We start from the raw sequence: 24,851 nt of genomic DNA on the forward strand, positions 1-24,851 counted from the left end.
CATACATAGATGGACGACACCTTTTTCAAGCCATTCCTGAAAAGAAATATGTAATTCACATCAGTCAAGTATTGGTAAGTATCCACAAGGTTCTCTTTAACATTAAAGATAAAAAATATGTATTTTATGTCCCTAGAGGTTTGTTCTTGGCTCTGACAAAGTAAGGTATGTGCAAGGGACTCTCAGTTCACACAAAAATAACCCTGTCCTTTACTTGACAATAGTGAGTGTATGGGATGCAGTGCTAATACTTAGTTGTGTGTGGATCCCTTCCCGCTAAACAAGAGCTGGGTGATGTTCAATAATAGCAAGTGGGGCACAATCTGTGACAATGACTTCACGCTGAATCATGCCCATGTGCTCTGTTCCTATCGAGCATTTGTGAATGTCACTTGATCAAATAGTGCCAAGTGCAGAGCAGGCACATATGTTTTTGACACAGTATAATTATTGCATTATTTTATTTTGTAAAAAAGATTTTCCCAATGTGGTAAAAAAGATTTATTAAACTAATGTAATAACTAAGGACATCAAAAGAAAAAGGCACACAGTTTCTTATACCACACACGTGGGTAAGTAATGGAATTGTACTGAAATTTATGAGCTGACACATTGATTGAGTAGTAATGATCATACGCTTTGCTTACTTCTAACCTTCTGTCTGTAGTGTTAAAGTGTCTTTTGCTGAAGTTTCATATACTCAGTGGCCAATACATTTAATTATAAATCACACTATTTTCAGGTATAGATGTGGGGGCCAGACCGGGGGCAGAGGATTGAAGAGTAGTGATTATACACTGACATTAATTTCCATTGTGTTTCAGTAAGTCTTTGATGTTTTTCTTTTACACCATGGTTCTTTTATGTCCATTTAGTGCAACCAAACTGTGTGGATACAATTACTAGCCTGCTAGAAAGCACTGAGCAGAGCCTGCAGGAGCTGCATCATCAGGCCCATCATGACATTTAACCTTCATCATAGCCTTCTGTTCCTGCTCCACCTCCTCATCTGAAGGTGGGGTTGTTTCACTGATCTCACACTGCCACATCACAGGGACATTACATAGGGACTGCCACATGAAAGGGAAGAAAAACAAAAGCTAAAAATGAACAAATCCAAATTAATGTATTAGGACATAAAATCACAAAATTTTCGAAAGAGCGTAACGATTAATACATTTACTTTTCCATTTCGTTGAGGTAAATATAACCTAAATAATTTATTTCCTCATGATATGAGAGGTTTTCCATACATGTAATGATAGCAGAAAAATGTGTTAGTAGATAGATGCATAAGTGACTAAAATAAGTACATGGACTATTATATGTAAAGAGCAATATTAACCATTATTATAAACCAGTTTTTGTATTTGTTGATTTCCAACTAAATGTAAAATGGGGAATGAAACACTGGAGCAGGAACTTGAAATATAGTTTTTGCATAGAACAAATGTAAATATGTATAATATATAATGTAAAATAAATATTGTAGTTTCTAATGTATGAATACTGTTATTTGCTGTACAATTATCAGAAGGTCACGGTCTTGTGAACAGTGTTGTATGCATGAAGATTTGTGACTATAGTCCAGTCAGTTTATTTAACCTCTTAGGCTTCGTGGTTGTGTGAACGCAACTAATAGCCAATTGTTCACAGGTGTTAATGTTTAGCAATAGATTAAATAAATAGGGAGAAGAGTAACCATGACTAACTATACATCATTCTAAAGCTCTAAGTCTTAAGCAGCGATTTCAGATCACTGTTTTTCAATGGAAAACGTATAACGAATGTATTTGCTGAATTTGTGTGAGCAGTACACAACAACATGCATAAAAAAAACGCACTACTTACATCATTATTGTAATAACGAGTCACAAACACATCCACTGCTAATCCCGGTTTATTAGGAAAGATAAAGGTCCAGTGAACAACATGACGTAAAGCATTTCTGCTCCAAACAAAAAATGGTGTTGTAATTTAGATGTTTATTCCTTTGTTTACATCAAAGAACTTCGGCTGGTGTTTTTGTTTATATATTTCTGAATAACTTTCATATAAAACACGACATCTTGGTGACAAAAAACAAATATGGATGGTAGAATATAGTGTTACAAAACGGTTGAGACCACAAAAAAGTAAAAAAAAAATGATAAAAAAGTAAGAGAGTATAAATCTTGGGTGGAGTCTCCTCTCTCTCTCTGCAGGTGTCGCCATGTTTTTTTTATGCGCCTCATTTCATTTCAAACATTTATTTTCCCCCAGCCAGTAGCATTATGGAAACAAAATGACTGATGGACAATGTAGCCAATAAGGGCAGGATTCTAACGATATATGGGATAATACAATAGCCAATAAGGGCCAATAATAATAATAGCCAATAATAATAATAATAATAGCCAATAAGGGCAGGATTCTAACGATATATGGGAGGATTTTATTCTCCACGTGTGTGAGGAATGGTTTTATTACTCTTTACAAACTATTACTGGCTGAAGCATCGAAGAAGCAGTGACGAACCAGGAAGTGATGCAGCTCTCAGGTCAACATAAACAGCTGTTTATAGCTCGTGCTAACTGGACTTTGTTTACAAAAAAAAAGAAAACAATTAAAAAAAATGTACAATCAAATAAGTTTTTATCTGAGATTTGCACAAAAAGCAGCGATGTGGAAAATATTTTTGGGGCGGAGTAACAACAGAGACATGGAGCTCTACATCTGTAAGTTACAATAAATCTCCCCTTATAGCATTATACGATTTTATTGGTTTTATTGCCTGTTTGTTTTTATAAGAGAAATGCTTGAAAAGTAAGTGTGTGTGTGTGTGTGTGTGTGTGTGTGTGTGTGTGTTGTTGAGATTGGAATGGCCAGACATTAATATGAATGGCCATGTCTGTAGAACAATGGCTTGTCTGGCTACCTGGCCATCAATATAAATGCCAAATCAATATCAATAGCCCCAAACATGTATAACAAAAGCCTTTAATATGCAGACTGTATGAATAGAGTATGAATGATCACCTGAGTTTAGCAGGTGTCTCTCAAACAGGGGAGGAAGTATGAGACAGTCTCAGATAAATGTTTGTAGGAATCTCATTTGTTATGAAATCTTCATAAAATTAGAAATATAAACTCATGAGACATGTGGCCAGTACTTTTCTGGATTGCTCCAGGACTGATTTCATGTATTTATATATGAAAGGAAAAAAAAAATATTTAAGGAAGTTTTTTTCTACAGTACTTAATCATCTATAACTTTTTTTTTTTTAACAATATCAACAGTGAATAATGGACAGTAAAGCTCAAAGTGTCTTCTTTTTAGAGATATTTAAATTGTGTATGAAGCCCACTTTTATCAGGAACTTTTAACATTTACAGTTAGGTAGGGCATTTCAGCTGTAAGTCCCAAAATCAGTGTTGGAGGCTAACAGGTTAATATTCTACAAAAATACTATTTGTATAGTTTAACAATTCATCTGGTTGGCATTACAGCATGTACTTTATACAACTACAAATTAGCATAGGAAAGCTTGTGTGTAGTTCAAATTTAAAAACACGTTTCTAAGATTCATCACAAAGACAAGCAAAAACACATACTTAACTCAGAAATGCAGATTGGCAGGTTACCAGTAAGCATTCATGATTCATGATTACCAAGAGAAAGAGGGATAAAATTATTAAGGTATTTTAGTTCAGTCTATAGTAGAGACTTCTCATTAGCATTTCAGGCAAGCTACTTTCATAGTCAAAGAAGAAATTTATTTCAAAGTAAAATATAAATTAGGTAAATGTGGTTCAAACATCAAATTACTAATATGTCTTTTTTCCTGTTCTCTTTTTGCAGATGAAACATAGGGAAATGTGGCCTGGATTCAGAGGAAGACTCGCAACTGTGAACATATTGAAACAAACAACAAACATTTGTTACACTTTCTTTATTTTTCTGTTATAGAAAAATAGGTTATAGGCTAGTTTGTACTACACCCCAGAATTAGTGGTACATCTCATTATTATGTTTTATAAAGTTTAGACTGAGAGAGCAGGAGCATGGCCTTGTGTGGTACCGAACAAAAAAAACAGTGTACATTTATGTTGTAGGGATGTGTGTTGCTTCAGTTTCAGATATTAAAGATAATTTATAAATGCTTTCTGATGCTGATAATTCTTAGATTCTATTTCTCGATTTCCTGCATCAGAACACTTTAGGAACAAGCCGGCATTATTTATAGGCTACTTATTTATCTAGTGAACTTTTGATTAACCAAAATTGTTGAACCCAATACAAGTAACCCAGCCATTAGGGTTGCACAAGCCAGTGCACTCTTAGCCAAGGAAAAGGCATATGAGGAGCTGTATGAGAAGTTGGAAACTAAAGGAAGGAAAAAAGGATTTATACCAATTGGCTGGCAGAGGGACCGAGCTGGAAAGGATGTGCTGCAAATTAGAGCAATAAAGGATGGAGATGGAAATGTGTTGACTAGTGATAAGAGTGTGTTGAGATGATGGAAGGAGTATTTTGAGCAACAGATGAATGAGAAATGAGAGAGAGAGAAGGTTGGATGGTGTGGAAGTGGTGAAGCAGGAAGTGGATAGGATTATGAAGGAAGAAGCAGCGATTAAGAGGATGAAGAGTGGAAAGTTGGTTGGACCAGATGACAGAAGTAGTTGTGTTTGTGGATTTAGAGAAAGCATATGACAGGGTGCTGAGAGAGGAATTGTGGTATTGTATGAGGAAGTCAGTTGTGTCAGAGAAGTATGTGAGAGTGGGCCAGGACATGTATGAAGACATGAAGTGTGACAGCAGTAAAGTGAGCAGTTGGAACGACGGACTGGTTCAAGGTGGAGGTTAGACTGCATCATAGATCCGCTCTGAGCACTTTCCTGTTTGCAGTGGTGAGGGACAGGTTGACAGACAGGAGTTTCCATGGACTATGATGTTTGCGGATGATAATAATAAATAATTTATTTGTGGTGAGAGTAGGGAGCAGGTTGAGAAGAGCCTGGAGAGGTGGAGGTACGCACTGGAGAGGGAAATGAAAGTCAGTATCCTAGGCATATGCTTGTCCGACTCCACCATTATTAAACTAAAGAACTTATATTGAAGCTTAGTCGTGAACGGGGCTCTCTAGAATTCAATGGGGCGGTGATTCGTATTTTCCCGGACATTTTGGCTGAGGTGGTGAGGCGCCGTGCTGAGTTTAAGGACGTGAAAGCTTCTCTTCGCAGCATGGGCGTCACCTATGGAATGCTGCATCCCAATAAACTCCGTGTCGACTTTCAGGGACAGCGACATGTTTTCCACACTCCGCGGGCAGCGATGGATTTTTTTCACTGCTTCCATCAAGACTACAGCGAACAGGGCCTGACGAGCAGAATTTACCCGAAGCTTATAAAGTAGAGTAAAAGTAAAAAAGTAAACGAAAAAATAAGAAGAGTAAAATTTTGTGTTCTGTCTGTATTTGTTACATAAGGCCACGTTAATTGTCATATGTAACACACTGCTGATAACTTGTACATATCGTAATTCAGTTCACGGAGCACTGCCGAAAGGGCAGCCAATAATTGAAGGAACCTGTTAGTTGTTTTCTTTTGTATCTGACTGTTTCCAGTTAGGTTTGTAGTAGCTATGGGTGTTAGACCCTATGTCCACTCTGGATGTTCAGAGGGGATAGGGCTTGTTTATGCTTTTATTTTTGTTTGTTTGTTTTGTGCACCTTCGATCATCTTGTTTTTGATTGCTCTTCTCTCTAATGCTCTCTCTTTAAAAAACCCTGACCAATTTATTGACTCTATTAAACCTTTGGTGACTAAAAATGCCTGATATGCACCAAGCTACTGGGGGCAGGTTTAAAATGATTAGTTGGAATGTCAAAGGCTTAAATAATAAGGTAAAGAGTGTAAAATATTTTCTCATTTAAACAACTTAAAAGCCAAGGTATTTTTTTTTTTTTTTTACAGGAAACTCATTTAAAGATCTCTCACCACAAAAGCTTGCTCAGGTCCTGGGTGGGACAGATCTTTTATTCGGGATATAATTGTAAAGCTAGAGGTACCGCCATCCTAATCAATAAGAATACCCCGTTTACCCCCTCAAATGTTATTTCAGATCCCAATGGAAGGTATGTGATTGTCTCAGGCTCCCTTTATAATTGCCAAGTTACTTTGGCAAGCATTTATGCGCCTAACTGGGATAATCCAGACTTTTTTATTAAGCTTTTCTCTAAACTTTCAGACTTAAATTTTTATCAACTAATTATGGGAGGTGACTTTAATTGTGTTCTAAACACTGTTTTGGACAGGTCATCTCCAAAATCAGCTCTCCCATCCCGATCTTCGAAAATAATTAACTCCCTTTTAGAGTTGTACGGAGTGACGGATGTGTGGCGTCTTCTGAACCCCCTTTCTAGAGTCTTTTCCTTTTTCTCTCCAGCTCACCACACGTATTGATTATTTTTTTCATTGACAGTAAATTCATCCCTTCAGTAAAGTCTTCCTCTTATGAAAGTATAATTATCTCCGATCATGCTCCAGTAACTCTCGAACTGGCTCCCCCTGGCTGCTATAGGTCCTTATATGCTTGGAAAATGAATGTATTACTTTTGTCAGATAACCACTTTGTTCAGTTTCTCTCAGAAAAGATCTCTACATTTCTTGAAATTAATTCAACAGAAGGAATCTCTACATCTTTACTTTGGGAAACACTCAAAGCTTATTTACGTGGAGAAATTATTTCTTACTCTACTCATATCAAGAGACTCCGTAATAAGAGGCTTCTCGAACTCTCTGAGCAAATTGGCATGTTAGATCAGGATTATGCAAGCCACCCAACTCCTTCGTTATATAATGAAAGGGTCAGTCAGAATCTTTTGAGGATTCTAACGCTATCAGTTGTTTTTTTGATAATCTTAACATCCCCCAAATTGATAGCGAATCAAAAGCCAAATTGGACGAACCTATTATCTTAACAGAAATTATGCAATCTATACCACAAATGCGGAGTGGAAAATCTCCGGGCCCAGACGGTTTTCCGACAGAGTTTTTTTTAAAAAGCTTTCCCCTCAGCTCCTCTCGGTCTTTGAAGAGTCTCTGAACGACGGTTACCTACCCCCCTCTTTACGTCAGGCGTCAATTTCTCTCCTATTAAAGCCCGATAATAATCCGTTGTAGTGTGGATCGTACCGCCCAATCTCACTCCTCAATGTGGATGTAAAAATGTTGGCAAAAGTTCTCTCTCTTAGATTAGAAACTGTTATCCAAGACATCATTCACCCAGACCAGACCGGATATTAAAAATAGGCAGGGTTTTTTTAATATCAGACGGATTATGAATATATTTTCCCTTTATCTGACTTTTCTATGCCTGAGGACCTTGGTTTCTCTCGATGCAGAGAAGGCATTCGATCGAGTTGAGTGGGACTATTTATTTTTTACATTAGAAAAATTTGAATTTGGTGATAGATTTGAGTCCTGGGTAAAACTCATATTCCTCTCCCTTGGCGTCCGTGAGAACGAACGGTGTTAGCTCAGGTAATTTTACTCTTTACCGTGGCACCAGACAGGGTTGCCCACTATCCCCTCTTCTGTTTGCTTAAGCTATAGAACCTCTCGCGATCTCCCTTCGTAATAACCACAATATCACTGGTATTATTAGAGCAGGAAATAAAAGAATTCTCTTCATGCGAATGACATAGTGGTGTATGTTTCAGATCCAGAATCGTCTCTTCCCTACGTCTTAGATATTTTAAATCAATTTAGTGGTGTCTCTGGTTCTAAATTAAACTTACATAAGAGTGAGCTTTTTCCAATTAATTCTTCTGCAAGCTCTATTCCAATATCAACATTACCATTTAAATTAGCCTCGGACAACTTCAGGTACTTGGGAGTAACAATAACACGGATGTATGGTGACTTATTTAAGCATAATTTTATTGCATTGTTAGAGAAAACCAAGCAAGATCTTGCCAAATGGATGACTCTTCCGCTCTCTCTGGCAGGTAGAATCAATAGTATAAAAATGTATATTCTTCCCAAATTTATTTTCCTATTTCAAAGTATTCCACTTTTTTTTTTTACCAAAAATTTTTTTTAAGACCTTAGATCAAGCAGTATCTAATTATATTTGGAACAGAGGCCCAATAAGGATCCAAAAATTGTTTCTTCAACAGCCCCAAAAACTAGGCGGGTTTGCACTCCCTTACTTTTTAATATATTACTGGGCAGCAAATATCCATAGTATTCTCTACTGGAGCCAGTCACATTATGGCCTGTGCCAATGGGTTCCGGAATGGGTTGAGATAGAATGTAGTTCCTGTACTCGTGCCTCTGCATGCTTTATTATGCTCTTCATTAGCATTGAAGACATCCAATTACTCCTCCAATCCTTTAGTTCTACAAAGCCTTAAAATCTGGAAACAATTTAGGAAACATTTCGGTTTCCAGGCAGCATCAGGTCTGTCTCCTATATACAAAAACCCCTCCTTTCTACCATCTATCTAGGACGGATCCTTTGCACTGTGGTTTAGAAGGGGCATTGTAAACATTAATGATCTTTTTCAGGAGAATGCATGTCACATTTTCCTACCTGTCAGAAAAATTCAACCTCCCTAAAACTAATTTTTCCCCGATATCTCCAAATTCGTGATTTTGTATGGAACACATCCTCTCATTTCCCGCACCCACCTCCTAAACAAGAGATTGATCAAGTTTTAGAATCAAAACTTTGTACGGGTACTGTCTCTAATATTTATAAAACTATTTTTTCATTCATTGTCCAGTCAGGCTCTTCATCCCTTTCTAAAATAAAGAGTAACTGGGAATCGGACCTCAATTACAATTTCACGGATGAGGAATGGTCCAAGGCCCTTGGTCGTGTACATACCTCGTCTATATGCGCCCGTCATTCGTTAATACAGTTTAAATTAGGGATGCACCGAAATGAAAATTCTTGGCCGAAACCGAAAAAGAAGGAAAGCAAGGCTGAAAACCGAAACACCGAAAGAAATTATGCCAATTATTATTACCATTGCATTTATGGCTATGACTGTGTACTAACCTTACTAGAATCAAGGCATTTCAATTGCATAAATTAATATTAAAGTTTTAAAGAATAAATAAATGACAAATTATGAAAATATTTATTTATAGCACATTGCAACAATGCACAGGATAAAATAAATTAAATTTAGTCTTAAATGTTTAACTTAAATGCACTCATGTGTACATTAAATAATAATGTACAGGCCCTCTGGCCTGCTGAAAGGTTGTAAAATTAAATATGTTCTTTCATAAAAACAAAGTGCATTCAGAACAAGTGCAACTGCTTAAAGATACAGTACAACAATATCACTGCGAAACTTTCTGCCTTTTCAAAAACGCAGACCACAGTCCACCACAGACGGAGTGCGCATGCTCGGAGGGGTTTTGCTTTTCTGTGTGTTTGCGTTCCTCTTATATTCAGCATAGCGATCAGATGTTTGGATTTCAAATTAAACCCGACGTGGAGAAAGTTTTTGCAGACGCACCCCCTCTTGAAATTTCGGCATTACGTTATGCAAATCGCTATCCGTGGGACTTTCTCAGATATACTGAAATACGTCCACACCGCAGACATGTTTTAGACAAGCACGTGCAGGCAGCGGTTTCTGTTTGCGTCATCACAACAAACTGTTTCGGCCGTGTTTTTTCGGTGATCAAAGTCTTTGGGTCGTTTTCTGCCGAAAATTTTCGGTGGTCAAATATTCGGTGCATCCCTAGTTTAAATTGTTGCATAGAGTGTATTGGACAAAGACCAAACTATCTAAGATTAACCCTGGTTTGGATCCAACTTGTGACTCTTATCATACTTTTTGGCTTTGCCCAGCCTTGACCTCTTTCTGGACATCAATTTTTAAATCAATCTCTGAATACTTCATTTTAGATAATAAACCGTGTCCCCTAATAGCATTATTTGGACTCAATCCCACATATCCCTCCTTGTCATCCTTACAATCAAACATGCTCGCCTTTTCTTTTATAGAAGCAAAGAGACTTATATTACTGAATTGGAAGAATCCTCACCCAACCAGTTATTCTCATTGGATACATGACCTGTCGCAATTTATTCAAATAGAAAAGATCAGATTTACATTACTTGGTATTACGGAAAAGTTTTACACCGCCTGGCATCCATCCTTATCGTATTTAAGAGAAAGAGGAACGAGAAAAAAAAAAAATACTGTTCTCTTTGTTTAGCCTTTTTGAGCTCTTCCCCTTGCCCCTGACTTCTTTGTAGATGTAGAAAGGAAAAAGGAGAACATATATCTTTGAGAGTGCTAATGTACTTAGGTGCAAACCTCTTATTTTGTTTTATTTTGCTTCATTTTTTCTTTCTTTCTCCTGTTCATGATGCTCACATTCATGATTGTGATTGTATGTATAACTTAGAAAGAGAGAGACCAATTTTTTGTTGTTGGACTAGATTAACCACTGTTCCATTGTCTCTCTCGCCCAAGTGTCTTTCTGTTTGAAGTGCATCACTAAAAAAGATTTGGACTAAATGTTGTTTTTGCCGCTAATAAGAACCGTTATAACTGTATAAGCAGGTAAGATAAGGACGCAAACATTTTTTAAACGTATAGCAACAAAATCAGCCAATCAGAAGAGAGTATACGCAACTTGGGCCAAAAGTAAAAAAAAAAGCTCCAAAGTTAAAAAAAAAAAGGCTCCACCAATTAGATTGCAAGGGAGGCGGGTGCATGTATTGTGGAGACCATTGGAAGCGCTTGGGTGCATTCCCAGACTGCATAACTAACGCATAGTTCGCAGGTCACCATGGCATTGCAAAACGAAGGTTTCAAAATGAGAGAAATTGTTTATTTACAAGTAGGACAGTGCGGCAACCAAATTGGTGCCAAGGTAAGAATGAAAGTCTTTTATTTTAACACTTGTATAGATTTTTTTAGGCATGTCTCCGAGGCTCTCTGAAGGCCCTGGGCGTTTTCTCTGACATGGTGAAAGGTTTCGTCTCGTTTATTTTAACAATCCGGTATATTTTCTATGATTGTATCTCTTATTACGCGCCCCCCTTTTTTGTCTTTTTTTTTTTTTTTTTTTTTAATAAACGGTTATCTATCGATTTTAATACTAATCCTCGCATGTGGTAAGCAGTCATTGTGAAGCTTAGTAGTCAGTAAATGATGAATTTGTTGGATAACAGCTTAACAATAATGAACTAACGGCGAAACAATGCAGCTGCTAAAGGCTTAAACATGCCACGCCCTGTTCTTAAAATGGCTGCCGGCTTCTGGTCGCTTCCAAATGGAGAAATTTCTCCTCAGTCTGGATAACAAACGCCACATTTTTACACTCTCGCTCTCTCAAATGTAATAATAAACACCAGAGATATGCCTAAATGGTTTTTATTTTTAATTTGGTGCGATAAAACTGCCTGAACAGCCTGCATATGTGGGTTCAGTCTTCCTGTCTGTATAGTTGTTCATGGAAATTTTTGTTGACGCAACATTTGTTTTTGTTTTTTTTGTTTTTTAAATACACATTTTTTATTTATAAAAAAAAAAAAAAAAAGTTTTCCTCTTCTCTTCCCCTACTCTTTCTCCTTCTCCATTTTTACAAAAATGTTTTTGTCCCCTAAGTTCTGGGAAGTCATTAGTTACGAGCATGGGATTGTCATGGGAAAGAATCAAAGTCTACTACAATGAAGCTTCAGGTAAGCCTTTATATATATATATATATATATATATAAATAAATAAATAAAAGGAGTTCATCCAACTCCGTTTGCAGTCTATTTTTTTTGTGAATTGGCTTTGCCCTGTAGACTCATTTTTCAGTGACTGTACTCAGTTCTATTATTTTATCTCTCACGCTTAACAGTACAGACGTACAGATGTACTGCATCAGAAGTTGTCTGCCAGGTAAGCAACGACCACCCTCTGAAGAGTAGATCCCTGTGGTGTCTCCAAATGTTTTACCTCTGAAAAGAGGGAGATAAAAAAATCATGAACACGCGGATGTTTCCCCACTGCAAACTTTATGTAGAATTATATTTTCATGACAGTTGACAATAACAAATAATACACTTTGCCAAACATAAATGGTCTTCTCTCATTTCACACATTTTACAATACTTGTTAATTATATACCCTTTAGTTATTTATATATAATTAGTTATTTATAATCAATAATACATTAATTAATACAGCTTTTTAGAATTGCATCTGAAAATACATCAATATCTTCAATTATCCCCAATATATTCACCTTTTTTCAGCAAATCTACCAATCAACACTAAATTAGCAGGATTAAACATTAAATACAATGCAAAGGTTAAACTCTCTCTGAATATATATAGCTTCGCGCCATTTTGTGGACCTTGCGCCATCTCACACCTGAGCTCGTGCCTCTACATGCACACATTTACACATTTAAACATCTTTAACAAAACACAATCGGTCTAATTCTAGCATTTACACTCTTAACCATTATATTATCATCACATAAAAACATTATTTCCTTTTTCTCATTCAAACTAATACCTGAAAAGATTGAGATGAAAAATCATGAACACACGGATGTTTCCCCATTGCAAACTTTATGTAGAATGAAGAAACCCGCGAGTTCTCCCTCTAATGATCAAGCAGGGAAAAGCAATCGATCTGATTGCACCAAACTAATCGAACACAGATGAACACGGATGAACTAACATGACAAACAAATTACCTTACAACTTTTATAAACAGTTGTAAACATTCACAACATTTGTAACCTATCTTTACTGCTTCGCAGATTTATGCTATTGAATACATATTTCAATCCATCACATCTGCGGTTTCCTGGGCAGCTCAATGCTGACCTGCGTAAGCTGGTGCCTTTCCCTCATCTCCACTTCTTTATTCCTGGTTTTGCCCCACTGACCAGCAGGGGTAGCCAGCAATACCGTGCCCCCACCGTGGCTGAATTAACCCAGCAGATGTTTGATGCCAAGAACATGATGGCCGCTTGTGACCCATGTCACGGCCGCTAACTCACGGTGGCCGCATGTCCATGAAGTAGGTGGATGAGCAGATACTCAATATGCAGAACAAGAACAGCAGCTACTTTGTCGAATGGATCCCCAACAATGTAAAGACGGATGTGTGTGACATCCCACCCCATGGCCTAAAAATAGCTTCCACCTTCATCGGCAACAGCACTGCTATCCAGGAGCTGTTCAAGCGTGTCTCCGAGCAGTTCACAGCCATGTTCAGACGCAAAGATTTCCTGCACTGGTAAACAGGTGAAGGTGTGGACAAGATGGAGTTTACTGAAGCTGAGCGCAACATGAATGACCTGGTGTCAGAGTACCAGCAATACCAGAATGCAACTGCTGAAGATGAAGAGGTTGAGAAGGAGGGAGAAGAGGAGCAGGCTTAAACATGTTCAACAAATATTCCTGTTTCTTCTAAGCTCTTGTTACTTTTAATACAAATAAAACATGTACTTTAATAATCCTTTTCCTTGTCGTGAATTAATCCCCAAAAGTTAATAAAAAAAAATAATTAATTGTTAAAAGTGACCAATTGGCTCTGTTGCAGGGTTCTGTTAAGCTTCATTTGGTTTTATTCTGGTAACCAACTGCAGTAATCACATTGCAATCCTTTTGAATAATCAAACCACTGTTTATCTGCTTGTGTTGCACCAAAGTGGTTTCATGGGTGTGTTTATATAGAAGAACTACGGTCAATTGTCTGCCTAAGATTGCTGTTTCTTCCAGTTGAATTCATGTAAAACCTGGCAGCATGTTGGTGATTGGTTGTTTACTGAATGCTTAACCAGTTAAGTAGTTATCCACTCATAAATAATAAGAGATGACCGTTTCTGCTAAATGTATTTGAGTAAAAATTAAGAAGCCTTTTGTGCTATTGAAATCCAGCAGGTTGTAGTTGGTAAAGATATCCATGGTGTGTGGTGCAGTGTGAGGAGCGATGAGGTCTCTGAGAAAATATCACCTTTTTACCTCAGCGACCTTATCACTCCTCGAACTTTCCTTTGATGTACGGCATGCCTGGAGTCTTAAGGCTTTCACACGGTTCTTAAGGACTATGAATTCTAGGTGTTTTCTTATTGTTTTCTATCCACTCTGTACCACCTGCTATAATTGAATCTGACATTTATGCATGTCGGATGCTCGAGGGCTGACCTGTTTCCGGCCCCATTCATTTTCTATGGTGAAAAAAAAAGTCAGTTTGTGGACACTGACCGTTCGACTCGCATCGACTTATTCGAGTATTAGCACGTTTTACCAACTGGCTGCACGATTTGACGTCTGTTTTGTAGCACAAAAACTGCAGGGATAGATAAGAAAAATAATAATTTGGTAAGCAGGTAAAGTGAAGCTGCAACATTTAATGTATATTACAATGAAGCCCCCCACAGAGTTTCAAATAATTAGTGTTTAAAGGATGGAATGCTGAAACACTATTGTTTTGTAGAGATTATTATTAATTATTATTTCACCATAAAACCAATTGTCCAGACCAAACTGCATGGCCTAGAGACTTGAAACTTTGTCAGATAGAGCTCAATTTGGTGAGAGGTTGACTCAAGTCAAGTTTATTTCTATAGCGCTTTTCACAACAGACATTGTCTCAAAGCAGCTTTACAGAAATCAACAGTCAAGGTGAACGGTGTGCATTTATCCCTGATGAACAAGCCGTGGCAACTGTGGCAAGGAAAAACTCCCTTAGATGTAATGAGGAAGAAACCTTGAGAGGAACCAGACTCAAAAGGGGAACCCATCCTCATTTGGGTGTCATCAAGAGTTTGATCATAAATCTTTCAACAATATAAAACACTAGAGAGTGAGAACTAATATAAGTACAGGAGTATAAGATTAAAAGTAATATTCTTTCTACAGTCTTATACAGTCTATATGGTTAGTGGCTCCTAGTTTTATGAGCTCAACATTTGTGATCATCAGCTTCTCCATGCCAGAGCCTTGACACACTCCAGGAGGTCCAATGTCAAAACCGGCATCTACTTCTTCAAAGGTCCATAATCTTCATGAGGTGGGATGTGACTGGAGCTGGCCAACCTCAGGATGCCTCAGGATGGGGAGAGAAAGAGAATCAGTGGAGCGGAATTAGCGTAGCTGCTGTTCATGATATTAACAGCACAAGTTGATAATGTGTATATGATCAGATGTTCTGGAGCACAAGGTTATGATGTGAGACATATGTTATGTGTGGGCTTTGCTAAAAAGATATGTTTTTAATCTGCACTTAAACTGGGAGAGTGTGTCTGAGCCACGAACACTGTCAGGACGATTATTCCAGAGTTTAGGAGCTAAATGTGAAAATTATCTACCGCCTTTAGTGGACTTTGCTATTCTAGGAACTACTAGAAGCCAAGGGTTTTGAGATCTCAGGGAGCGTGGCAGATTGTAGCGTGTTAAAATACTGGAAAGATACATGGGAGCCAAACCATTTAGTGCTTTATAAGTAAGAAGTAGTAGTTTGAAGTCTATTCGAAACTTAACATGGATGATAAGATTGGGGTTATATGGTCATATTTTCTTGACCTTGTAAGAACTCTTGCTGCCGCATTCTGAACTAACTGAAGCTTTTTTATTAATGATGCAGGACATCCACCTAGTAATGCATTACAATAGTCTATTCTGGAGGTCATGAACGCATGGATGACCTTCTCTGCATCGGATATAGATAACGTTTCTTAACTTAGAAATATTTCTAAGGTGAAAGAAGGCTGCTTTTGTAACTTGGTTGATATGATTATTAAAAGACAAGTTGCTGTCTAAAATAACTCCCAGGTCTTTTACCATTGAACTAGTGGTTACAGAACATCCGTCTAAATGCAGGTTGAGATGCTGGAGCTTCTGTATACTGGTTTTTAGGCTGATGAGCAAAATCTCCATCTTATAAGAATTTAGTAGTAGAAAGTTATGGGTCATCCAATCTCTTATTTCTTTAACACACTCAGTTATGCAAGCTAATTGAGCTGTATCACCTGGTTTTGTTGAGATACATAGCTGGGTATCATCAGCATAACAATGAAAGCTAATTCCATGCCTTCTAGTAATATTTCATAAGGGAAGCATGTATATTGTGAAAAGCAGGGGTCCTAGAACTGAACCTTGTGGCACGCCATACTTTACTAGCATTAGCCTGGATAACTCTCCATTTAAGTCTACGAAATGGTAACGATCGGACAGGTAGGATTTAAACCAGCTTAATGCCTGTCCCTGAATGCCAATGTAATTCTATAAGCGGAGCTTATAGAGTACTAACCAGGCCGGACCCTGCTTAGCTTCCGAGATCAGATGAGATCGAGCGTTCTCAGAGTGGTATGGCATAGTATGCACACAGTATCAACCCAGTTGGCCAATTGGGGGCGCTATGGTTAAAAAATTAATTGCACACTTTTCTGGCCATAGCTCATACAACATATCTCTTAGACTCAAAACTTTCAGATATTTGGAATCCTTCAGTCCAACCAACAAAAAAGCCTATTGACTTTTTTACGGTCTACGAAGTTCGCTTTTTCGGTCAAATTAAGTGGGTATGTTCATATTGTATTTTTTCCTTATGACCTTTGGTACCTCATTTGTTTGAACCCCGCTTATCGCTGCTTGCAGCTATATTCTCTTTTCAGAATGCCTTTGCATATGTGTATTCCTTTTAAAACGTTGTTGTGAAACCAGCTAATCAGACGCGAGTGCATGCGTTTTTTAGCCAATAGTCGTGTCATGTTTGCCTCACCAATTAAATCGTTGGAGGGGCGGGGCTATGGCGTAAGGCGACCAATGGGAGCTGATTTTTTGACCGTGTAAATAGCGGTGTTTGTGACGTTCTGGCTTCAGTTTTGCCGGAGAGAACGAAGTGTAGCAGCTTGTGTTTGTTTTTAGTTTTATTTAGACGGAAAACAATGAGGGAGATTCTTCATTTACAAGCAGGACAGTGTGGCAACCAGATTGGTTCCAAGGTAAGAAATGAACATTGTCCACCACATTTTTACACTCTCGCTGTTCGAATAACTACATGTTCAACTGTAATTGAAGCTGAGAGAGAAACTTTTGTCCGCATCGTTTGCGACAGCGGATTGAAATGATTTTGTAGACTTAAGAAGACAGACTCCTGTGATTTTCAGTCATCCAATCAGTGTTATTTGTTGACAAGTGGTTGAGACTAAATAAATAAGAAGACTTAATTTTTTTCCCCTCTCTTTTTACTATTGTTTTTTTCCTTTTAGTTCTGGGAAGTAATTTGTGACGAGCATGGGATTGACCCAACAGGCAGTTACCATGGTGACAGTGATCTTCAGCTAGAAAGGATTAATGTCTACTACAATGAAGCTACTGGTGAATATATATAATATATATATTTTTTTTAAGAATATCCTTTTTAAAATTCTTTTGTAGTTACATGTTTACTAGTGTTGCTTGGAAAGCATCACTCTTATAATTACTCAGATTATTTTTAATATTAGGGGTTTAAGCATAAAACCCTATTTTTATTGTAGAGATTTATTATTAATGATCCGCCCTAAAATTGATCGTGCAGACTAACCCATAAGGCCTAGAGCAGGGGTGGCCAACCAGTTAGAGGCTGAGAGCCACATTTGTTTTACTGTGTTACCACAAAGAGCCACATCATACACATGGGCACACATGAACATCACCCATCCCTTCCTCTCTCTCTCACACACACACACACACACACACACACACACACACACACACACACACACACACACACCTCTGCTCAGCCAGATTTATTGTAAATGTCACACACCAACATAATGACAGAAATTGACTCCCACAGTTCTAAAACCACAGGACAGTCATTTTCAACAATGAACATTGTGTGCACTGTCTCACACACACAAACTCTTAGTTTAACCAAGTCCACAAACAAAAATATAATAATTTACAATAACGGTTTTCTTTTACTATGCATGTTACTTAGTGGGACTTTTGGCATTGCTTGCCTTGAACAATCCCCATCAAATCTGGCTCATATTCCGTTGTTGCCACTCAAAGCAATTCTTTCACATGGGTGTCAGTCAGAACAGATTGATGCTTTGATTTCACGTGTTTCAGGGTAGAAAACACAGACTTTGTTTGTGTTGTTTTTTTGTGTTTTTTTTGTGTGTGTGTGTGTGAGAGAGAGAGAGAGAGAGAGAGAGAGAGAGAGAGAGAGACATAAGAAACGAATACCACTGATGTGTGTGTTTATTTTAAATTAAATTTCTCATGTGTTTATAATATTAATCTTTGGTTGTTCCAGATTCAATGTTTATGCAAAACTAAAATTTGTTTCCATATGAAACGATTGAACATCTGGAGAGATAGAAAACATGCACAATTGCAGTCAATTGTTCAATAAATATTGAGTTTGGCCCACGACATCGTCCCAGTTTTTAATTTTGGCCCATTGTGAATTTGAATTTGACACCCCTGGACTAATGTAAAGGGCTACCAGTTTGATACACACTTCTGAAATACCAAATTTGCAATTATATGTTGTTATTAATAATTAATGATATTTATCTATATCAGGGTGTCAAACTCAATTGCACAGGGGCCAAAACAAAGCACACTTTAGGTCGTGGGCCGAACAGGATAAACATTTATTGAACACACTAAAACAGTGTTTTTTGAACATAAATATTAAATAAAAACAGACAGGAATATTATTCCAAAATAAATCAACTTAAACTTTAAATAACTTCAGATATTTTGCTCTCCATAAACATATCTCCAGTGAAACACCAGACGTCTCACAGCTTCATCATGCAGCTCTTCAGAAACTCTCCCTCAGTAAATAACCGGCTGATGTGCCTCTGATTTCTCCTCTGCTTTCACACCAGCTTCACTTTGCGATTTTGCTCTGGTGAAACACGTCTGCTGAAATGTCAGATTCTTCTTTAACTCTTCTACTTTCTGTATCTTCTGCTCTGCATTCAGGTTTTTCAGCTTGGCCAGATGGTGAAGCGAAATTTTGGGAAAGGTTGACAAAGAATCAACCCAGTTGGCCAAACAGCTAGTTGGCTACGGTCCAAAATACACAATTTACACAACATATTTTACACAATTTTGACCATAGCTTGTACAAGGTTTATCGTAGACTCAAAACTTTTAAATGCCTTTTGGTGTATTTGCTCTATGAAGTTAGCTTTTAACATAACTCAATTTTAGGGAAAAAACATACTTTTGCAAACTTGTCCTAGGTCTTTCGTGCCATCGGAACAAAACCAGTATAGCAATGTTCAGTAGACTGGGATTGATTATATATTGCCAATTTCTACTCACTGTTTAAAGGGTCGCCAAAATGCTCAAAGTAAGCGGGTCACTGACAAAAATGGTTATATGTCATGAATGTGTCTATGAGCTCAATCCTTAATAAAAAATAAATAAATAATAATAATAATAATTTGACATTTGACTTGGTACTTCGCACGCAGTGTCTGTCCAATGTGCCATAAGGTTTCATGATATTTGTGTATCTTAAAAAACATGGCCGCCATCTGGGAATTACAAGTGATCACCCGTTGGACAACGTTACCAGAGTCGTATTACGACGAAACTCGGTGGTCATGTTCCTAATGTCTTTTTCTTTATGACCTTCAGTACCTCAGTTGCTTGAACCCTGCCAATTTCTGCTTGCAGCTTCATTTATTTATTATTATTATTATTATTATTATTATTATTATTTAGTTTAAATTTTTTTGGTATTCTTTTTCTTCTGGACAAACAAACCATAGCACAATCTTGCAGCCTGTTTGTACAACATGTGCTATTACTTTATTTTGGTCTCTTGGTACTCTAAAAGCCTGGAAATTTTGGGTAATGGCTGGTTTATTGCCTCATAGAAAATAACAGGGAAGCATAAAGGATTTGGTCATTGAAACGCAAACAGGACATGAACTGTATGAAAGCCCAAATACTCGCTGGCATTCCAAAACTACAGAAACAGACATGCACTTATTGTATTTTAATATTTTTATTTTATTATTATTATCATTTATTATTATCATTTATTATTATCATTATTATTATTATATATATTTTTTTTTGTCAAGGTGGCACCACACTACTGGCAGCCTGTTGAAGTAGTTTATTTATTTTTTGCAATTTGAACCTAGCCCTAATATCGTTACCTAGTGTAATACCTAGCTTTAATATTCTTCTACATCTTTTGTGGTACTTTTTCTGTGAACTGACTGCTGTAACATTATAATTCCCCCTTGCGAATAAAGTTCTCTATCTAAATGAATATTACCATTTTAATCTTTTCAGGTGGCAAATATGTCCCCCGTGCTGTGCTGGTGGATTTGGAGCCGGGTACCATGGACTCTGTGAGGTCTGGACCATACGGACAAATTTTCAGGCCAGACAACTTTGTTTTTGGTAACTATTGCATAACATTCTAATAGTTTAAATTTTTTTCCTTCCTTATCATACAGACCCAAACCAGTAAATCTAATACGGTCTTATCTGTTTTGCAGTCAAATTTGTGTTTATTCTGATTGTGTCCTTGTTGTTATTTGCCATGTGTTTTTTGCTTCCTGTAGCTCTGTATGTATGATTCTTCATTGCTTCTTCTCCACAGGAAAAAGTGGTGCTGGTAATAACTGGGCCAAGGGCCACTACACAGAAGGTGCTGAGCTGTTGGACTCTGTATTGGATGTGGTGCGTAAGGAGGCTGAGAACTGCGACTGCCTGCAGGGTTTCCAACTTACTCACTCCCTGGGTGGGGGTACTGGGTCAGGCATGGGCACCCTGCTCATCAGCAAAATCCGAGAGGAGTACCCTGACCGCATTATGAACACCTTCAGCATTGTCCCCTCCCCCAAAGTATCAGATACAGTGGTGGAGCCTTACAATGCCACCCTGTCAATTCACCAGCTGGTGGAAAACACGGATGAGACATTTTGCATTGACAACGAAGCTCTGTACGACATCTGTTTCCGCACCCTGAAGCTCACGACACCGACATACGGTGACCTCAACCATTTGGTCTGTGCCACCATGAGTGGAATCACAACATGTCTGCGGTTCCCTGGGCAGCTCAATGCTGACCTGCGTAAGCTGGCTGTCAACATGGTGCCTTTCCCTCGTCTCCACTTCTTTATTCCTGGTTTTGCCCCACTGACCAGCAGGGGTAGCCAGCAATACCGTGCCCTCACCGTGGCTGAATTAACCCAGCAGATGTTTGATGCCAAGAACATGATGGCCGCTTGTGACCCACGTCACGGCCGCTACCTCACGGTGGCTACCATTTATCGTGGCCGCATGTCCATGAAGGAGGTGGATGAGCAGATACTCAATATGCAGAACAAGAACAGCAGCTACTTTGTCGAATGGATCCCTAATAACGTGAAGACTGCTGTGTGCGACATCCCACCCCGTGGCCTAAAAATGGCTTCCACCTTCATCGGCAACAGCACTGCTATCCAGGAGCTGTTCAAGCGCATCTCTGAGCAGTTCACAGCCATGTTCAGACGCAAAGCTTTCCTGCACTGGTACACAGGTGAAGGTGTGGATGAGATGGAGTTCACTGAAGCTGAGAGCAACATGAATGACCTGGTGTCAGAGTACCAGCAGTACCAGGATGCAACTGCTGAAGATGAAGGGGAGGTTGAGGAGGAGGGCGAAGAGGAGCAGGCTTAAAGAATTTCAGTGATGCTCCGGGTTCGTCTAAGGTCTTGGTCTATTTAATTCCAATAAAACATGTACTTTAACAATCTTTTTCCTTGTAGTGAATTAATCCCAAAAGGTAATAACTTTTTTTTTTTTTTTTTTATTAATTGTTAAGAGGTGACCAATTGGCTCTGTTGCAGGGTTCTGTTCAGGTTTCAGTTGGTTTAATTCTTGTGACTAACTGCAGTAGTCACACTGCAAACCTTTTGAATCATCAAACTATTGTTCATCTACTTTTTTTGCACCAAAGTACTTTCAGGGGGCTTCTTTCTGCCTTTTCTGTTTATCCAGAAGAACTATGGTCCATTATCTGCCTGAGGTTGCTGTTTCTTCCTGTTCATGTAAAAACAGGCAGCATGTTCAGTGCTGATGAGATCAGTCAGGTCTGATGCATCATTTTAAATCTTGGACAAATGTAGGTTTGATCATATCTGTTGTTCCTGTCTTCAGCTTCTGGCCCTCGAGATCAGTGTTTCTACACAGATCCACAAAGCTGAGCACATCGAAAGGAAAAGGCACACAGTGAGTAAGTACTGCAATTGTAGTAAAACGTATGAGCTGACACACTGAATGAGGAGTAAAGATGATACACCGTTTTTACTGCTTACCTTCTGTTTGTAGTGTTGAAGTGTCTTTTGCAAAGGTTTCATACACTCGGTGGCAAAAACATTTTATTATAATTAATACTATTTTTATGTACAGATTTTGGGGGCAGACCAGGGACAGAAGACAAAAGTTATTTATCAACTGGCACTATTTTAATGTGTATTTGATGGTTTTTATTTATACCTCTTTGGCTGGTTTCATGCGGCTCATATCGTAGTTTGTGGTTTTTTTTTTTTATGTGTGTGTTCGCTTCGCTTGAGTTCAATACGGTATTTTTTAAACTTAAATGAGCTTGCCCCTACTGATATAACTTTGTGGTATATCAGACCTGGGCAAACTACAGGGCAAACCCTTTGTACGTCCTTGTCTGGCCCGCGTGAGGCCAATCATCATAAATTACAGGGATGCACCGAAAATTCGGCCACCGAAAATTCGGCCACCGGAAAATTTTCGGCCGAAATACCTAATTCACCGAAACAACACGGCAGAAACACAATTATAATGATATAAAAAAGCGCAGCCAGCACACCGTTATCTGGATAAGAGCCAACATGTCTGCGGTGTGCGGGTAGCAATTTGCAAAACATGCAATGCTGAAATTTCAAGAGGAGGTGTATCTGTAAAGAGTTTCTCCAAGTCGGGTTTAAATTATCACCTGAAATACAAACAGCCCGATTGCCATTCTAAATATGAGAAGAACGCGGCGCAGAAAAGTAAAGTCAATCCGAGCTGTAGCCATCTGTAGTGGACGTTTTTGAAAAGGCAGGAAAGTTTTCCAGTGATGGTGCCAAGGCTAAAGGCATAACACACAAAATTATGGAATTCATTGACCTAGATCACTGGTCGCCAGTGGCTCGATGGGTTGATCTTTCAAACATTCCCCGTGGATCCTGAAAATAATCATTATTATAATATAATATTTATTATTACACGGCTCTTCTTAATGCTGTAGATTAGAACGTTCCATTCATTTGAATGGGCTTCCAAACGTTTGGCGGTCAATTATTTTTGTTTTTGGTTTCGGCCAAGAATTTTCATTTCGTTGCATACCTAAAATATTATCGTTGGTGTGGCCCTCTGACACAATTCAGGTTTCTAATGTGGCCCCTTGCAAAAATTAATTGCCCACCCCTGCGGTATATTCATCTCACGCACATGCGCATTTGACAAAAAATACCGTATTGAACTCAAGCGAAGTGAACACGCACATTAAAAAACAAACAAACAAAGTCTGTGTTTTCTACCTGGAAACACGTGAAATCAAAGCATCAATCTGTTCAGACTGACACCCATGTGAAAGAATTGCTTTGAGTGGCAACAACGGAATACAAGCCAGATTTGATGGGGATTGTTCAAGGCAAGGAATGCCAAAAGTCCCACTAAGTAACATGCGTGTGTGCGTGTGTGCATGTGTGTGTGTGTGAGAGGAAGGGATGGGTGCTGTTTATGTGTGCCCATGTGTATGATGTGGCTCTTTGCAGTAACACAGTAAAAAATGTGGCTCTCGGTCTCTGACTGGTTGGCCACCCCTGACTTATACCATGGTCTTTGTGTCCATTTAGTGCCAATAATGACCAGCCTGCAGGGGATCACTAAGCAGAGCCTGCAGGAGCTGCATCATCAGTCCCATCATGACCTTTAACCACCTTCATGTCTCCTGTTCCTGCTCCACCTCGTCATCTAAAGGTGAGGTCATTTCACTGATCTCACACTTCCACATTATTACATAGGGACTGCAAAGGGAACAAAATCAAAAGCTGAAAATAAACAAATCTAAATTTGACTTCGGAAATAATCTCTAGTACATTTACTTTTGCTTTCCAGTATGATTAGAGTAAAATATAACCCACATTTTTACAATCTTGATGTGAATCACCAGATCTTTTAAACAAGTCTAACATTCAAAAAAATCTGAATTAGTCTTATATTTGCTGTTTTTGGTCTTAAATGCTTTAATCCAATCTTTTTCTTAATTTTCCTAAGTCTGTGTAAAACAACATTGTTGTGTAAATAGAATTTCTCTAGTAGTAAAATCTAAAAGTATCTGATTATATTAATCTTGGAGAGAGCATCCTATGGGTCCACTCTCCAAATTTTATCACAGTGGGGCAGGTTAGCTACATTTTTACAGGATATAGGATCTAAGACCACTATATCAAGATGCACAACCTTTCTGGCAAGTAGCAATAATTTAGCCTCAACAAAGAATTCTAGTCAGAATCAGGTTTATTGGCCAAGTGTGTTCACGCACACAAGGAATTTGGTTCCAGCTGTTAGTGACCCTCAAAGTACAGACATAAATTGCACTACATTTAGCTTGGACTATACAAGACAATACAGACAATGAGACAATATAGACAAGGGGTCACCAACGTAGTGCCCGTGGGCACCAGGTCGCCCACAAGGACCACATGAGTCGCCTGCGGGCCGTTTCTAAAAATAGCTGTTTTCTACCTTGTTAAATCATTGTTGATAATTATTGTAAGAAGTCATTAACATGATCAGTGTCTTCACATAGATCTGGGGTGTCAAACTCTGTGTCAAATCCGGGC

At 38.3% G+C, this 24,851-nt stretch overlaps 1 protein-coding gene, 1 long non-coding RNA gene and 2 pseudogenes across 5 annotated transcripts in view; all 4 read left to right on the top strand.

Moving 5' to 3' along the window:
* The window catches only part of LOC310737361, a 75,777-nt gene extending 71,856 nt beyond the window's left edge, over positions 1-3,921 (top strand). The window contains exons 2-3 of the long non-coding RNA XR_014536802.1: positions 876-1,015; positions 3,842-3,921. This is a non-coding gene — a long non-coding RNA (uncharacterized lncRNA). The remainder of the gene's footprint in view (positions 1-875; positions 1,016-3,841) is intronic.
* LOC310737338 (tubulin beta-4 chain-like) overlaps positions 1-23,890 on the top strand; it is a 79,025-nt pseudogene extending 55,135 nt beyond the window's left edge. Inside the window, exons 5-6 of the transcript XR_014538199.1 lie at positions 22,144-22,215; positions 23,862-23,890. The product of XR_014538199.1 is annotated as a tubulin beta-4 chain-like (transcript). The remainder of the gene's footprint in view (positions 1-22,143; positions 22,216-23,861) is intronic.
* LOC310737323 (tubulin beta-4B chain-like) overlaps positions 10,682-24,851 on the top strand; it is a 34,742-nt pseudogene continuing 20,572 nt past the window's right edge. Inside the window, exon 1 of the transcript XR_014538200.1 lies at positions 10,682-10,890. The product of XR_014538200.1 is annotated as a tubulin beta-4B chain-like (transcript). The remainder of the gene's footprint in view (positions 10,891-24,851) is intronic.
* Positions 16,833-23,929, top strand: LOC310737331 (tubulin beta-4B chain-like). Of its 2 annotated transcripts, XM_083561631.1 has the most exons (6): positions 16,833-16,973; positions 17,241-17,349; positions 20,290-20,400; positions 20,603-21,684; positions 22,144-22,215; positions 23,862-23,929. In XM_083561631.1, exons 1-4 carry the CDS (start codon positions 16,917-16,919, stop codon positions 21,661-21,663), a joined length of 1,338 nt encoding a protein of 445 aa, XP_083417757.1. In that variant the 5' UTR covers positions 16,833-16,916; the 3' UTR covers positions 21,664-21,684; positions 22,144-22,215; positions 23,862-23,929. The 2 variants fall into 2 exon arrangements, with proteins under 2 accessions (XP_083417757.1, XP_083417758.1); XM_083561632.1 differs by lacking the exon at positions 17,241-17,349 and having other exon boundaries at positions 16,846-16,973.

The sequence above is a fragment of the Silurus aristotelis genome (assembly GCF_946808225.1).
Source record: "Silurus aristotelis genome assembly, chromosome: 14".
In the NCBI taxonomy this organism is placed as follows: Eukaryota; Metazoa; Chordata; class Actinopteri; order Siluriformes; family Siluridae; genus Silurus; species Silurus aristotelis.

Bases quoted from the DNA above. Each gene is read 5' to 3' on its own strand.
- LOC310737331 (XM_083561631.1), top strand. From the start codon at position 16,917: ATGAGGGAGATTCTTCATTTACAAGCAGGACAGTGTGGCAACCAGATT. The intron at 17,350-20,289 runs GTGAATATATAT...TAATCTTTTCAG, and splicing joins CTACTACAATGAAGCTACTG to GTGGCAAATATGTCCCCCGT. The intron at 20,401-20,602 runs GTAACTATTGCA...TCTTCTCCACAG, and splicing joins GCCAGACAACTTTGTTTTTG to GAAAAAGTGGTGCTGGTAAT.